Source organism: Microtus pennsylvanicus, chromosome 13, assembly GCF_037038515.1.
Source record: "Microtus pennsylvanicus isolate mMicPen1 chromosome 13, mMicPen1.hap1, whole genome shotgun sequence".
Taxonomy (NCBI): Eukaryota; Metazoa; Chordata; class Mammalia; order Rodentia; family Cricetidae; genus Microtus; species Microtus pennsylvanicus.
The window spans coordinates 75,484,871-75,501,496 of NC_134591.1; the positions used below are offsets into that span (position 1 = coordinate 75,484,871).

The 16,626-nt window shown below is 51.2% G+C and overlaps 1 protein-coding gene across 2 annotated transcripts; it reads right to left on the reverse strand.

Moving 5' to 3' along the window:
- Nucleotides 1–1,980: 1,980 nt before the first annotated feature.
- Miip (migration and invasion inhibitory protein) lies at nt 1,981–10,973 on the reverse strand. 2 transcript variants are annotated; one of them, XM_075945849.1, is made up of 11 exons: nt 10,760–10,880; nt 10,013–10,169; nt 8,784–8,983; nt 8,178–8,525; nt 7,697–7,781; nt 5,335–5,443; nt 5,195–5,247; nt 4,753–4,882; nt 4,546–4,642; nt 3,698–3,832; nt 1,981–3,477 (listed from the first exon to the last, which is right to left on the reverse strand). In XM_075945849.1, the coding sequence occupies exons 3-11, from the start codon at nt 8,904–8,906 to the stop codon at nt 3,406–3,408; spliced, it is 1,152 nt and encodes a 383-aa protein (XP_075801964.1). In that variant the 5' UTR covers nt 8,907–8,983; nt 10,013–10,169; nt 10,760–10,880; the 3' UTR covers nt 1,981–3,405. The 2 variants fall into 2 exon arrangements, with proteins under 2 accessions (XP_075801964.1, XP_075801965.1); XM_075945850.1 differs by lacking the exon at nt 10,013–10,169 and having other exon boundaries at nt 10,760–10,973.
- Between the last annotated feature and the right edge of the window lie 5,653 nt (nt 10,974–16,626).

The window sequence follows — 16,626 nt, forward strand, 5'->3', positions numbered from 1 at the left end:
ACGTTTACCGTAGGTAAAAGCCAGAGCACAGCCAGAGGCAGGAACATCTGGGAGAGTCCAGAGTGACGTGACCAGGCTGAGCTGGGCCACGTGAAGAGATGGGGAGTGAGGGGGAAGCAGGTGCAGCAACCAGGAGGCCAAAGGTACAAAAGGGACGGTCAACAAAATGTCAGGGTACAGGCAGGTGTGCCAGCCATACCATGTAACAGGTTGGGACTGAGGGATGCTGGGAGAACCTGGCAGCCAGACGAACGGGTAAGAAGGTGCATCCCTATGTGTTCCCAGACAGGCAAAGGCAAAAGCCTGGGGAAGGCTGACCGAGAGTGGATTTGGATGATGCTGATGTACGACAGGCTAGAGCGGGGAGCAGCAAGAGCTGAGGAGAGTCTTAATGTCTTCCTAGCTGCCAACACCCCCTACCTACCACAGTCCAACTTACAACCTTCCACATGACCACAGTACTTTCACGGGAATCCTGCAGAAGCCATCCACACCTCGACCGTGTCTTGTCTCTTCCATGCGCTGGTGCTACAGGGCGAGACCCTCTTTCTTGACGCTGGAGGGAGACCCCAGCTCAGATCCCAGCCATGAGACCATGCGGGTGAACCATCTAGACACTACATGGGGTAACATCTGCAGTACCCTGGGTGGCTGTATTGTCCCCTTCGCCTCTTATTGGCATTGTCACACTTTTATAAGCGGTGAAAGCCAGCTCAAGAGGTCACACAATATACCTAAGGTCATGATGTTGGGAGGCGGTGCTTCTGAAACCATATTCCACTCTCCCCATTTGGGCAGACATGCTCAGAGCAAACCAAGAGCAAGGCCAAGGAGGACCTTGGGCTGGACCAAAATGTAAATTTCAAGATCAGAACAGCATAGAATACTTGTTTTAGAAGTAAATAATCTTGTATTTCGCACTACATACACACTCAGAATATAAGACTGGAGGAGACAGGTTTCAGACTCAGTCCCATTCTGAGATTCCTGGAGGCAGGATCACCATTTCAGACTGAGGTAGAGATAAGAGCCAGTGGCTTAGCTGCATTGCTTTTCTGGTCTTCAGGTTGAACCCCAATTATTTGTCTCTGGGTTTTTATTAATTGTGCTACATTTGAAGCCATTTAGGCCATCTTGATCTCAAAACACACACAGACACACACAGACAGACACACACACACGCCTCTGAACGGTTCACGTTCCCATTTGCTCTGTTTTGTTCTATAAATCTGGCATTAAAAAAAAAAAGGTTTCTTACAAGTACGGGCGTCTGGCCTGCATGTACATCTGTGTCCCACGTACATGCCTGATGCCTGCAAAGGCCAGAAGTCATCGGGTTTCCTAGAACTAACGTTTCAGAAAGTTATAAGACACCATGTGGGTGCTGGGAATTGAACCTGGGACCTCAGGGAGAACAGCCTATATTAACTGCTGAGCCATTTCCCCAGCCTGAAACTGGAACTTAAGAAAAAAAATTATGTGTGTGTGCTCACGTGTGCAAAATTATCTACAGAGGCCAGAGAGGGGTGTGGGATCCCCTGCAGCTGGAGTCACAGGCACCGGTGTGCCCCAACCGAGCAGTGTGTTAGTGACTGTCCCACTGCCACGGTAAAACACCACGACCAAGGCAACTTACAGAGGAAGGGGTTATTTGGGTTTATTTGGGACTTATGGTTCCAGAAGGTTAGAGTCCATAGTGATGCAGATAGTACAGCAATGTGGCAGTTGGAGCTAGAAGCTGAGAGCTGAAGATTCGCATCTAGAACCATGAACAGGACACATGGAGAACACACTCAGAACAGTGACTCTTTAAACTCCCGAAGCCCACTTCTAGTGAGATACTTCCTCCAACAGAGCCACACCCCCCCCAAGCCTATCGAAACCCAACCACCCATACAGAGCAAACATTCACATGCTAGAGAATCATCTCACTCAAACACAAATACTATGTGCTTTAAAGTGGGAGCCATCACTCAGTGCCAAAGCTGAAAATTTTTATTTTAAAGATTTTATTTATTCTGTATACAGTGTTCTGCCTGCACATATGCCTGAGTGCCAGAAGAGAACACCAGATCTTATTATAGATGGTTGTGTGCCACCACGTGGTTGTTGGGAATTGAACTCAGAACCTATTGACCTCTGAGCTAACTCTCCAGCCCACAAGGCTGAAATGGAATATTACGCAACCCAAAGCACACAAGGGATGGGAGAAACAGGATCCTACTCCCTAACACCTCCCAGCTCTGTTCTGATGTGCTGCTTGATAAACTATCAGCTTCTCAATTTATCCTTCCTAGGGTTGTAAGCCACCCCGTTTCTAGAACTGGGCCCAGAAAAGGGCATGGAGATGCCAGGGACCTCAAGAGAACCCTTCTGTTGAGATCAAGGACAGAGCTCACTTATTCGATATGAGACACATTTTTAGTGAGTCTGTACATGTGTGTATTTGTGTGTGTGTTTGTGCGTGTGAATGCAGGTGCACACATGCCATGGTGTGCATAAAAAGGCAGAAGACCACACTGGGTGTTGATCTATACCTTCCATCGTGAGGTAAGGAGTTTCTTTGTTGTTTTTCCAATGTGTAAGCCAGGCTAGGAATTCCTCTGTCTTCACCTCTCATGCCCCCCACAGGATTACAGACACTCAGTACATGTCTGGTTTTCACATGGGTCCTGGGGATTTGAACTCAGGTCCTCAAACTTACATAACAAGATTCTTACCCACTGAGCCATCTCCCCAGGCCTGAGGTACTGTAACACTGACCTTGGTTCTAGCCTGCCTTGGGGAACCACCCCATTTGCCTGGTAGACGGCCTCTAGATCTGAGAGCTACAGAAAAAGCTAGAAGCTTAAGTAGGGCACAGTGGATATGCCTGTAATCCTAATACTCAGGAGGTGGAGGCAGGAGGATTGGAGCAGTTCAAGGTCATCCTTGGATTGTGAGTTCCAGGCCAGCCTAGGCCATGTGAGACTCTATGGCAAAAAGTATACAAAAAAGAAGCCACACTCCAAGTAATGGGTGCTCACTGGGTGCTCGCCTGCAGGTAGCCAGTGTCTCCCTTAGGCAAAGTGAAGCCAGTTGTGACCAGGACACCTGGACATCAAGGGGACCAGCAGGAAAGGCAAGCTATGTGGGGATGGGAAGTATAGGGCCCTGAGTTTTATTTGCATACTACTGACAGAGTCTCCGCCCCCTCCACCCTTGAGTTCCTACCCCAGGAGAAGGAAGGATGGGCCAGCGCCAGTCCTGGACCCTCCCATCTCAACAGCACAGCCACTTCTGTTTTGACAGGTTTCAGCCTCATTGTAGGGGCGTCCATCCATCTCTCAGGTGCTGCCTCCTCAGGGGAGGTTGACGACACAGGTAGAATACTGTTCCCTTCTGAGTGGTCAGTCCGCAGGGCTTCTAATGGGCGGGACGGAGCTGGGAAACCTGAGGCTCTGACCAGATTGGTGGTGGGACCTGTGCTGGCAAGGCCTGGAAGGTGAACAGGGAGGTGTTAGCAGGGGTCATCCGGGGATAGGTCGGGCCCAGCATTAGCCTCAATTCCTCCGGCACCTTGAAGTAGACTCGGACAGGTGGGAAGGAGTGCCAAAGTTGGAGAGGCGAAGTTTTCAGGGCCTGAGCCCCCATCGTGATAGGATCTGTCCTACCTGGACCCCTCTCACCCCAGGTCGGGACACACCCTAGACCCTACCAGGCGGGATGGGCTGGTGGCTGACAGATGTCGGCGCTGCGCTCCACAGGAGACAGAGGACCAGAGGTCAAGACTCTTGGGGACACAGCTTTTCTCAGGCTTTGGAGGGAAGATATCCCAGCCCAGCAGACAGTGCTGTGGAGAGAAAAGGTTAGACGCATCTGCCATCCACAAACACGAGAAAGACCCCTGAGGAGCCACGAGCATCTCCCTGGGGACCCAAGTATATCTACCCATTGGTTACCAGTCCCTATTAACCTGGCCACTGGCCACCCCAATCCTCCCCAAGATGGACGAGAGGATGTGGGTATTAATGGAGTCCTTTCCACACTGAACTTGGCCCTGAACATCTAAATTGCATGACTTCACTAAACCTTCTTCATGACCCCAACATCAAAGATGCTCCCTTTCTACCAGTTTGTAGGGGAGCCGAAGGGTCTTTCCCCTCTTCTCTTCTCCCAATTACAGCTACCCTGTCCTTCACCCAGTGTGAGCAGGACGCCCTTTGACTTCCATCCTGACTAGGAAATGAGACGCATGATAGAAACATAAAGGTCTGGGATCAAACCCATCTCTCCAGCCAGCTCCACTCTGCCTCTGTGGCCTGCGTGGGGATGTCTGCATGGCTCTGGGAAACAGCCCTCTAAGAGCCGTGCATATGGCACCCAAGAGCTCAGTAAATAGTGCCCATGTAGACCCCCATCATGTGGGGGACAGGTGACACACCAGCCCAGGTGAAGCCAGAGGCCTGCTAGCATGCAAGAGCCTTGGAGCAAGCTCTCTTCAGGGCTAGTTCAGGATCCTGGCCACATAGGCCTGCCTCTAGCATCTTCGGGCAGGCGGCTTACCCGAGGCAGAGCCAGGGTGTCAGAGGCATCAAAGCTTTTCCGTCTATGAATTCGATAGCGGTGTGGGGGCTCCAGGATGGACAAGGGGATGCTCACCCTGTGCAAGAGGCACAGCATCAAGATCAGCAGAGGCCACGTTCGGTACCCAACTCTAGTTGCAACTGTCCAGTGGGACCTCCAGGGAATTCCAACGCTCTCAACACTCACCTAACCTGCGCGGGCTCCGCCAGAGTCTCAGGTCCCTGTTGGTCCCGGGGTATCCCACAAAGGCGGCAAGGGGTACCTGGGTCCACTGGCACAGGAAACAGGCGCCGGTTGACACGGTAACAGTACACACCTGTGAGACCCATGATAAACCACAGTTGCCCCTAAGCCGGGCAATTTGCTGCCAGGGCCTCTGGCTGTCCCTCAACACACAAACCATACCATCCATTGAGGAATCACTCTGGGCCACTTTGGCCACTTTTTCCCCAGCCCCTTTCCTCCCAAAGTCTTGGGTCCACACACAGGAGCCCCAAGAGCTGTACCCCGTTATCTCTGAAAGCTGCCAGAGAGAGGTGGTTACAAAGGGCAGGACCTAAGCCAGCCAGGCCCCAGCCAGAATGGGTCCCACACTGCTCAGAGTGCCCTGGTGGGAGTGTTCACTCACACTGGTGGCTCTCTTCCACACCACTGCTCTCCTGCAGGCCTGGGATCACAGCTCTGGGGGGAGGGGGCGAGAGAAGATGAGCAAGATGAGTGAGAGAGTCCCCTAACCACCCTCCACCCTCCTTGTACACGCCCGCTCACTCAGGGGAGTCGCAGACACAATCGTCTCTGTTGGCCTCTCGGAACCTCTGAAGCATGGAGAAGAAGGCCTCGGGTTTGCTGGTGACGGGAGAACTAGTGTCCAGGGACCCTGGGGTGGACAAAGCACCGGTGAGGGAGGCAGGGCTAATGGGCTGGGGCCCCACCTCGCCCCAGGACTCTCCACTCACTTGAGGGCCAGCTCTGTTTGAGCACTGGTCTGCCCTGACGTAGTCAGCCATCCACAGACAACTTTCTCACAGAGCCCTTAACAGAGGCCACACACCCATTTATTCCAGAGACAGAAACTGTGGAGCCCTGGCTGGCCTGGAACTTCATATATAGACCAGGTTGGTCTTGAACTCACAGAAACTGGACTGCCTCCGCCTCTTAAGTGTTGGAATTAAAAATATACTGTATACTGTTACTTCAGAGACAAGATCTCATGTAGCCCAGGCTGGCCTCCAACTCAACACTTTTGCTTCCACCACCCAGTACAGAGATTATAGGCATATACCTGGCTTACATTCTTCTTTCTTTTTTAAGATTTATTTATTATGTATACAGTGTTCTGCCTGCATGTGTGTCTGCACAACAGAGGAAGGCACCAGATCTCGTTATAGAAGGTTGTGAGCCACCATGTGGTTGCTGGGAACTGGACTCAGGACCTCTGGAAGAGCAGCCAGTGCTCTTAACCTCTGAGCCATCTCTCCAGCCCCTGCTTACATTCTTACTAGCCGGGAAGAGCAGGAAGCCAGACAAGGTTCCCACTCTGAGGAGGCGATATTCTAAAGGACGAAAGACTAATTAGTCACCAAGGAACTCGGAGATGTGATACTGAATGGTGCCAGGAATCTGGAGGCCAGGGCCAGGGGGCTGAGTGCCACAGGGCAGGAGGCTGCAAGCAAGGTCTGAGAAGGTGACCAGAGCAAAGACCAAGGAAGTCACTTTGGCCAATCAAAAGGATAGCCCAGTCGGTGACGAATGCAGGTGCTTGGCATGTGTGAGGAACTCAGGAGCTCCAGGATGGACAATGGAGGGTGAGGGTGGAGGGGTAAAGCCTGGAGTCTGAGACATTGGGGACAAGGACCATCAAAATCAAGTCAGCCATGTTTTTACACGACACATCCTTGAGGTGAGGGAAAGCAGGGACAGTTAAAAGGAGGCCGTGGACTCTAGAGATATACTAAGGAAGAGAATGTTTTAATGCTCAGGACATGAAACATGTAACGGGAGGCAGGTCGAGGCTGGGCCCGAGGTCACAGTCTGACTCCTTAAGTTCACCAAGCTGCCACTTACAGAGATGGGAGGGAGAGCCGCTGCAGGAAGGAGGAGGTGGAAACCAGGACCTTGGTTGCAGAAGTCAGATTACTTTTAAAACTGCATTTTATCTTTATTTATTTGTGTGTCTAAAACACTTCTTTTAGTGGGGTGTGGTGGCATATACCTTTAAACTTCGTCCTCGGGAGGCCGAGACAGGATCTCTGTGAGTTCAAGGACAACCTATTCTATATGGGTAGTTAGTTCCAGGATTACCAGGGCTACATAGAGACCCTATATCCAAAACCAAATGTATGTGTGTGTATATGTGTGTGTGTGTGTGTGTGTGTGTATGTGTGTGTGTATGTGTGTGTGTGTGTATGTATGTGTGTGTATATATGTGTGTGTGTGTGTGTATGTGTGTGTATATATGTGTGTGTGTGTGTGTGTATGTGTGTGTGCACTTAAGGTAGGGCTGGAGAGGTGGTTCAATGGTGAAGAGCACTGGTTGTACCAGGCAGTGGTGGCGCATTTCTTTAATTAATCCCAGCACTCGGGAGGCAGAGGCAGGTGGACCTCAGAGGTCCAGGCCAGCCTGGTCTACAGAGTTTTAGGATAGCCAAGACTACACAGAGAAACGCTGTCTCGGAAAACAAACAAACGAGCACCGGCTGCTCTTGCAGGGATTCAGTGCCTACCTCCCACACTGGCTCACAACCATCTACAACTCCAGTTCCTGGCTCTGATGTCCGCTACTGGCCTCTACAGACGTGCAGATGATGTACATACATACAGGCAAACATACACACACACACACACACACACACACAAATTAACAGTTAAAATTAAAAACAAAAAGCTAAAATGGCAAAATTTCTGCAGCATGCATTTTAGTGCTCAGTTGACAGCAACGAGGCAGAAGAGGCTGGAGGGAGGACAGGAGCCCGGAGGTGCCAGGAGAGGAGCAATAGCGTGAAGATGTTCCCACTAGGGTTGGGCAGGGGCCCGGCCTCTATAAACGCTCAAATATCGAGCAGCCCTGATTCACTCATTCATTCAGCTTCATGGGTATCTGGGCTATGATTAGCCCAACCCCACCCCTCACCTGCAATCCAATCATAGCCCAGGTATGGCTGGAAGCGCCACCTGCTCTCAGGCATTGCAGACTCTTGGGAGAAGGTCACTTTGGGCTGAAGAAGTAGACAAGGAGGACATGGGCTGGAAAGGCAGGCCTGGCCCAGAGGCGGCCCCGTTTCAGGGGAACAATACACTGGGTATTGACTTAGACTCCAGGTTGGCGCCAACCTCAGCTGGGGAGCTCAGAAATGGGAAGGTAAGTTTGGTCCCACTTTGGGTGTGGCTTTGAACAAGCCTGGGCTCCAAGCCTCAGTCCTCCCACCTGACCAATAGGGTTGCCTCCTTCTTCCAAAAGGGCAAAGATGTACTAGCAATAACTGGACACACCTTACTGGATCTCCTAGAGGCCTCACCCCTACTGGAGAGGCTTGTCCAGGAACAGTCTGTCAGACAGGAAGGGAAACGGAGGCCCAAAAGCTCCCCAGGATTTCCAGGTGCTCCTGAGTTACCTTAGATGGCTTGCTTGGTCGTGACAGCATGGACTTTGGAACCTGTGTCTCGTGAAGTCCCAGACCTTTTGGTGGCCTCTTCAGACCTTCAGTGGCTAGCAAGGGTACTGAGGGGGGCTGCCGTTCATCCTGGGGCTCCTGGTGTTGGCACGTGGCAGATGGTAAAGAGTCCCCCCTGTAGCTGTCCTTGCCATAGAAGGACCTATCAGATGTGGCTCCTCGGTGACCGTCCAGTGGGTCCCACTCCTGTCTTTTGTCCTGTGAGCTCGGGGCCACCGAGGAGCTGGAGGAACTCTCTTGGGACAGTGGCATCTCTAAGTTGCCGCTGCTGCTATAGTCCAGGTTTGACTGCAAGAAACAGGTCAGGTTACTCAAGCAGCAGTCTGGCCAGTGCCCAGCCACTCAGGTTCACTCTGGACTCATAGGTCTTCATTCTGCCGAGGCCTCTGGGTGTCCCAGCCCAGTCCCTTCCTCCCATGGCCTCAGTTTTGCAACGTCGGTGAAATGGGTACATTGGATAAGATAGACCCTGGAAGCGTGGACACAGTCACAGGGGGTAGGCAGTCTTTTCCTCACCGCCTGGGCATTACCAAGGGGGTCACCCACCTCTGACGCTGCTCTGGCCATTGACCGACACATGGCATCGTGCCCAGCCCACAGCTGCTTCAGCAGCCCCAGGCTGATCAGCCGAAGCTGAATGGGGTCTTTATTCTCTGCCATCTGGGGCATGGGTCTCAGCTTTTCACAGCTTGTCACTGGCTCTGGGCTGGAAGATACTCACAGGAGATGCTCAGGCTACGTTCTATCTGAAGTCAAAGGATCAATGACAAAAGATGAGGGAGGGAACCTGTCACAGAGGCCTGAATTCAAATCATCACCGGGACTCTCCTGTACTCTGCAGCCTTACCCTGGTTACTTAACCTCTCTGTGCCTCTTGTCCTAACCTGATAAACATGGTAGCATAGAGTTACCCAACCATGCCGTCACTAGGGCGACACAGGACAGTGCATGTTAAACGCTCAGTACAGCACTCAGTGAAAGTCCATCAGTACCAAGCCAGCCAGGATGTCTGGCAGGTCTCCAGCATTCTTAATTCCCATCTGTTTTGTGTGCCAACTGTGCTATTTCTTCCCCCCAAAGACCACGCCTCAGAGTGCTGTGGAAGGCTGTTTTTGAACGATTATGGACAACAGGAAAATGCTCGCCTGTTAAGAGACTAAAACTCCCATTGGGCCTTCCTTAGATATCTGACCCCTGGGCCTGTGAGATGGCTCAGTGGGGAAGGGTCTTATGGCCAAGCCTGACAACCTGGGTTCAGTTTTCAGGGTCTACACGGTGGAAGGAGAGAGCTGATTCCATGAATTGGCTTTTTACCTCCATATATGTGTCATGGCATGCGCCTGCTCATATAGACAAAAAATGTTTTTAAAATTAGTCTCATTCCTAGCAGGGAGGTGGTGGTGCATGCCTTTAATCAATCCCAGCACTCGGGAGGCAGAGGCAGGCGGATCTCTGTGAGTTTGAGGCCAGCCTGGTCTACAGAGCTAGTTCCAGGACAGGCTCCAAAGCTACAGAGAAACCCTGTCTCAAAAAACAAAACAAACAAACAAACAAACAAAAAAATTAATCTCATTCCTTTGTCATACAGAAAGAGACTGGTACAGAGTGCTAATTCAAAGCCTAAGAACTTATGTTATCTGGGGCTGGCACTGAGCCCAGGACCTGCAGCAGTAAGCTTGTTCTCTGACACAAAGCGGCCCCCAGCCACATTTTGATTTTTTTGCTCATGTACCCCAAGGTCACATAGCTAGTGTCAAAGCAGGGTTTGAACTAACCTGTATGTTCCTGGTTGTTGCATAGCAGCTACTACCCCTGACATCCAAGCATCTCCCTCTTGGTGGGAGGTGAGAGTCTCCTCAGAAAGTTGCAAGATTTTAAAGTTGCTTTAAACAATGGCTAGGGACAGAAATCTGGAATGGAGCCACCTGCAAGCTGTACAGGGGTGAATCAGAACCCACACTAGGTGTGTGTGTCAGCGGTGCAGCTGCCTGTCTTTGGGTCACATAAGTTCCTGAAGTGACCCCAATACACTCATTGGTTCACCCATGAGCGACCCAGCTACACCTGGATGGAATCATTTCTTTGCTCTCTTGGCAGTGCTCTGGAGCAAACAGACCTTTGTTGACATATGACTCCCGACTAAGGGTCTGCGCTTAGGGAAGGCTGGCCCTGACAGGGCTGGTAGGTTCCTAGAAACCTCCCTCTTCTCCAGGCAACTTTGGTCCTTCAGAGGTCCAGCTCAGGAGCACCTCCTTTGCTTCTGGAAGGGGTGTCTGCAGTGTAAGGAAGGGCTTCCCACTTTTAAAACCACAGGTCCAGACTCCACCATCAGCACCGGAGTTTTTACTCCGGGTTGGGTCAGAACCCCTGCTCTGTCCCAGCCCTGCCGCCCCACACGCTCCCGGGGACTCGGGTCTCCATGCAGTCTGCAGTGGGGAGCAGAGCAGAACCCAGCCTGTCACTCCCGCGCACCCAGGCAGGGTGAGCATCGGATCTGGAAAAGGCGCTTGCCCCTTCTCTACCTGGTCTGGCCGGGTGCAGGCACATCTCTCTGATCCCAAGATCAGAGCCGCTTAGGATAAAAGGACTCGGACGCCCTCCACGGGGAAGCCGAGGTCCCCAGCAGCCCGGGGCTCCGCCTCCTCTGGGTGGGGCCTCGGATGGTTGTCCTAATTGGGTAAAACTGGAGCGGGGCCTCCGCCAGCTGTCCTGATTGGCCAATTGGCGGGGCAGGACGTCAGACAAACGTTAGTTCGCATCCGGAAGCGGCAGTTTCAATTTGGGGGTGGGGCTAAAGGCCCCGCATTGCTGATTTGTTGACTGAAAATGTCAAGTCTGCCAACTTGAATTTTACTGAATGGAAATTACCGGAACTACAGGTTCCGATTGGTCAGTGTGGCCCAGTACGTAATTTCCGGATGATTGTGGAGCTGTAAAAGGCTGCGGATAGGCGGGACAAGTGGCGAGGGCAACGCATTCCATCTTTCAAGTTTTTTTTTTTTTTTCCTTAAGAGAAAGTCTTTTGAAGCCTAGGCTTGCTTCGACCTAAGAGCTCCTCTCGGTTGGTGGGGGAGGGTGGATTTACAGGCGTGCGCTGTTGGGCCTGCTTTCTTCAACACTTCAAGTCTCTGTGAGGTGCCTACTTTGTGTCTGACGCCCTGAAAGGCAAAGATTTAAGAGTGGAGACAGAGGGAGAGAAAATTACCATATAGATACCAAAAATCTGGCCCGGTAAAATATAAACCAAAATTAGCCGGGCATGGTGGTGCACTCCTTTAATCCCGGAACTCGGGAGGCAGAGGCGGGTGGATCTCTGAATTTGAGGTGAGGTAAGTTCCAGGACAGCCAGGGATACCCAGAGAAACCCTATCTCAAGACAAAATTTAATGTAGCACAGACTGGCCTCGAACTTGCTATGTCATGAGGATGGCCTCAGATTGACTCCTTTCTTCTTCAGCCTCTACCTCCGGTAATACTGGAATTCCAGCCTATTCCAGCATACAGAGTGTGGAACTGAACCCAGAGCTCTATGCATGGAAGTGTGCTACCTTAGTGTTTTTAACTGCACCGTGTCTTAAATGCCCCTGGCTGCTAGCCGTTCTCCTTCCTCCCTGTCACAGAAGGCCAGCCGCCCCAGGAAAAGGTCTAGACTGGAGGACACTTGAAATAAGCATCCGGGAGCCGAGCAGTGGTGTCGCGCATGCCACCCTTAATTCCAGCACTTGGGAGGCAGAGGCAGGTGAACCTCTGTGAGTTCAAGACCACCCTGGTCTACAGAGTGAGTTCCAGGACAGGACAGGCTCCAAAGCTACATAGAGAAACTCTGTCTCGAAAAAAACAATATAAATTAATTAATTAATTAATAGAAAATAAAAAGAAAGGAAGCATCCTGGAGTTTAGTGTAAGGGGCCTGCTTTGCTCCCACTGTCTTCATTCAACAAGCACAATTTACTGATATTGCAAGTGCCTGACAATTCCGTGCCAACTCTTGGGGAGAGAGGGTGCATGTAGCTGGTGCACACCTTCAGTCCCAGCACTCAGCAGGCAAGGACTCAAGACCAACCCGGTCAACCTAATGAACTCCGGGGCTGCATAGTGAGATCCTGTCTCAAAACAAGACAGAATTTGTCATGTTAAAGGCCAACCTGGTCTACAGAGTGAGTTCCAGGGCAGCCAGGGCTACACAGAGAGACCCTGTCTTGAAAAATAAAAAAATAAAGAAGGCCCTCTCTTTCGACCATGTGGGATCTGGGGTTCAAACGCAGTTCATTAGGCTGGGAGGCAAATGCCTTCACCTGCCGAGCTATCTCTACCCCGACAACCCGGATTTTTAAGTGTTCTGACACTTAAAACAGATAAAACAACAGATACTTTATTTAAAAAAAAGAGATGGACTCATAAAAATGAAGGAAGGGGAAAGGAGGGATATTAGTACTGCTCTTAAGTAGCATGATGTGCCTATCCAACTGCCTTCTTATTTACGTACATAGATTATTGCTGCTGTCAGCCTTGGTGAGGGGAGCTTCCCTTTCGCTACTGAGGAAGCCAGTAACTGATCAAAATGCTGAGAATTCAGTGACCGTTGCTGTGTTGTAGTGGCTCAATGCTCAACCTTAAATGGAAGAACATTAGACATCTTATCACCCCCTCCAACGCTCAGGAAACAATACAGAAGAGGGAGCCGAAGGAGAGAAAGAGCTGGAAGAAGGGTAAAGGGTTATGGGATTTGGTATGACATGGCTGTTGCCATCTTGAAAGCAGAATGGCTGATGGCTTGTGTGGCACCTTTACAAGAGGTGGAGCCCACTAATATCCCTCATTGAAGGGGAAGGCATGTGAGGCAGCGGAACTGCAGGGGACCGGGAGACTCCAGTGGCACAGCTTCCTGTAAGTTATTCATGTTCCTGTAAGCCCAGTTAACCTCACTGCTTCACCAAGCTGGACTCGAGCGGAACGGTTTTGCTGGTCCATCTGAGACCAGTGCTTTCTCCTGTCTGAAAAGACCTCTCGGAAAATGTCATGCAATTGTTATTGGCTTTTTCTGGAAAGTAAGCATGATGTAAAGATGTTGTCAAGTTAGTAAGTAGTGGACCTGTGATGATTGGAATTGGTTGTCACCTTGACTGAATAAGGGGACATCCAGGGACTGGTGAGATGTGCCTGTTTGTCACTGGGGATGTTTTCGGAGAGGAGTGACATGGAAGGCCCCACCCTTGTGGTGGGCAGCACCTTCCAAATTGCAACCTAGACGGAAAACATTGTGAGAAAAACAGTACCAGAAAAAAACTGTTCTGAGTGCTTCAGTTGTCTCTGCTGCTGCCACCTGCTTCCGTGGTCACTGCTGATATCATCCTCCGGCTTTGTTGGCCCTTCAACACGGATCTGATACCAGCCACTGTACAGGGAGCCTCCAGGCTATCAGGACTGCTGCGCTTCCTTCCTTGGAGCAGCTACCAGATTCTCAGCCTCTCCAGCATGCGCACGACCACTTCGGGCCATCCAGCTCCATTGTGTAGCGAGGCTAATCAATCCCCTCTTATAACACATGTGTACATTCAGTTGCTTCTGTTCCTCCAGAGAAGCTAATACAAATGCTCAACGTAACACTACCACTGAGGCCTGCCATGCACACCCCTGCCCACCACGGGCACTTCTAGCGCCAGCTCCCATCCTAGTGTGGCTTCTTCTCTTTGCCTGGGATCTGCTCACTAAACACATACACTAAAATCACAAGATACCAATACATAGATATTCAGCCAGGCAGTGGTGATGCATGCCTTTAATCCTAGCACTTGGGAGGCAGAGGCAGGTGGATCTCTGTGAGTCTGGGGCCAGCCTGGTCTACAGAGTAAATTCTAGGACAGCCTCCAAAGCTACAAAGAAACCCTGTCCCAAAAAAACAAAACCAAACCAAAAAGGACTTGTTGGACTGCAGCAAGTCAATAATCCTAGCACTAGAGTGGCTGAGGCAGAATTTTAAGGTTGAGAAGAGCTTGTGCTACCCAGAGAAACCTCGTCTCAAAAATATGGTGGGGCCTGGGAGATGGATCAGCAGGTAAATCTCTTTGGCTGTGAAACACAAGGACTCTGGGCCCCATCAGTAGAAGCCATATAAAAGCCAGATGTGGCACACCTCTGAAACCCTAGCACCCTTATGGTAAGTAAGACTGGAGGAGGGGTGGTAGGTGGAGACAGAATGGCCTGTAAGCTCTCTGACCAGCCTGCATGTTTGGAGGCAAACAAGAGACACCCTGTCTCAAGGTGGGAGGGTAAGAACAGACTCGGAACGCTGTCCTGTGACCTCCATGGTATGCATGGTATGGCGCATTGATGTGTGGGCACACAGCTTCAAGAGAGGCGTGCGTGCTGTGAATGTAGATGGCAGAGAGCTTGTCTAGAGTGCATGGATCCCTGGGCTTGATCCCCAGCATGCACAAACCGAGCCTGGCAAGGCACACCTTTAATCCTAGCACTCAGAAGACAGAGGCAGGAGGATCTCTGTGGGTTCAGGGTAGCTCGCCTTCATAGTGAACTCCAGGCTAATAAGGCTACATAATGAGAAAGAAAAAACAAAAGGGGTAGAGAGATGGCTCAGTGTTGACGGCCTTTGCTGCACAATCATGACAGCTGGATTTTGTATCCCAGAATCTACATAGCAACCCTAACACACACACACACACACACACACATTGTAGTGTTTTGAAATCTGACCCTTTTTGCCATTCCTGTTGTAAGCACCCTAGTTGAGGGCACTTTCATGCCCTCCTAGAATGCTGCTGTCATTGCCTGGCTGGTCTCTTTGCCTCCATCCTCAGTCACATCACTTCCAACTCCACAGGGTTCATCGAAGGACCCTGCTGAGATGCAGTCAGCTCTGACCAGCCCTTTCTTGCCTCAGGAAAACAAAGCACCCCATTCTGCCCCAGATCCTGCCTGCTCTCTTTCCTCTCTCCCGTATACGCTACCCAGATCTCCCAGAACTCCATTCCCCAGACTGTACTCAGGTGTTACCTCAGTTAAGTCTCCTCCAACCACACATCCTTGTACCCTTGCACACCTTCCTCACACACTTACCTACTGACCTCTTGGCTCTTATCCAGACAAGCTCTGTAAAGGTAGGAGTTCTGGGAATCAAACCCAGAGTCTCCTGCATGCTGGGCAAGTCAATGGCAGTGGTCCCCCCCCCCCCCAGGATTTCTCTGTGTAGCCCTGGTTACAAGCCGTCTCGGAACTTGCTCTGTAGACCAAGCTAGCCTAGAACTCGCAGAGATCCACCTGCGAGAGTACTGGGATTAAAGGCGTGCACCATCACTGCCCAGCTTTCTTTGTCTTTTAAGACAGAGTCTCTGTGCAGCATGGCTGGCCTGAAACTTTGCTGTCTGGGAGAGGGGTTAGTCTCTCCAGCACCCTGTCACTGGGCAGATGAAGCAGGGATGTCTGGCCTTACCTGAGAATAACTGAGTCAGGTCTAGAAAACCGTGCCTTGTGAGCTCCCGCCTGACAGGTCAGCAGCAGCAGCAGCTTGCTAATGACAGGAGCCCCCACCCCAACTCACACATGCACACTTGGTCAACGCTTTGCTTCACATACATGTGTACTAGATCGTGCTGTTTCTAGAGGGAGAGGAAAGGGCACACTGGAAAGAAAGCTGATAGGCTTGGGGAAAATAAGTTTTGGGCTCAAAAGTCGGCTTCACTCTCCCTTCCCTCCCCTCCCCAATCAGTCCAAGACACTAGGACATCATCAGCTAGTCTTATTTCTCTGACCTTCAGCTTCCACAAAGGGGCTGAACAAGCCGGATTCTCAGCACTCACATTATGTCCTAGAACTGCGGTCGCCCACAGGCTTCCAGGAGCTCTTGAGCTCCCCAGAGTCCTGGACGGCAAATGTGCAAACACTAGAGCAGCCCTCACAGAGCCCAAACACAGCAGCTCCTGAGATGACTATTCTGGAACACATGCATATCCTGTGATACACACCAGGTAAACTGCCAGCTCAGGAAGAACGGCAGCGCTTGTACACAAGGGGGGAGAAGGGGCTGGATCTGAAGAACCAGGCAAGAACTGGAGGGGTTCTGGATGCCTGGGGTGTGGCACACGCTCAACTCCAAGTGCAAAGGTCATAAGAGGTAAGGGTAGGAGAGGGGCTGGGGGCACTAATCTGTCACTGTGGTGAGGAGGTCAGGGTCTCGGAGATTCAGACAGAAAGTAATGGATTGGTTAGAGTATGGTGTCATGGACTCGATGACCCCTCGAGTTTGTGGTCTGAGAATCTGGAAAGATGTAGTTACCATCAGCTGAGCTCAAGAGTTTTTGAGACAGACAAGTGGGTGGGTAGGGGTGGGACCTCAGTCAAGAGGACACATGAAGAAGGGCAAGGAGAAGCCACC

Coding starts and splice junctions, on each gene's coding strand:
- Miip (XM_075945850.1), bottom strand. CDS start 8,906: ATGCCCCAGATGGCAGAGAATAAAGACCCCATTCAGCTTCGGCTGATC. Junction 8,526..8,783: donor TGGCCAGAGCAGCGTCAGAG/GTGGGTGACCCC, acceptor TGTTTCTTGCAG/TCAAACCTGGACTATAGCAG. Junction 5,444..7,696: donor GGGCTATGATTGGATTGCAG/GTGAGGGGTGGG, acceptor TGTCCACCCCAG/GGTCCCTGGACACTAGTTCT.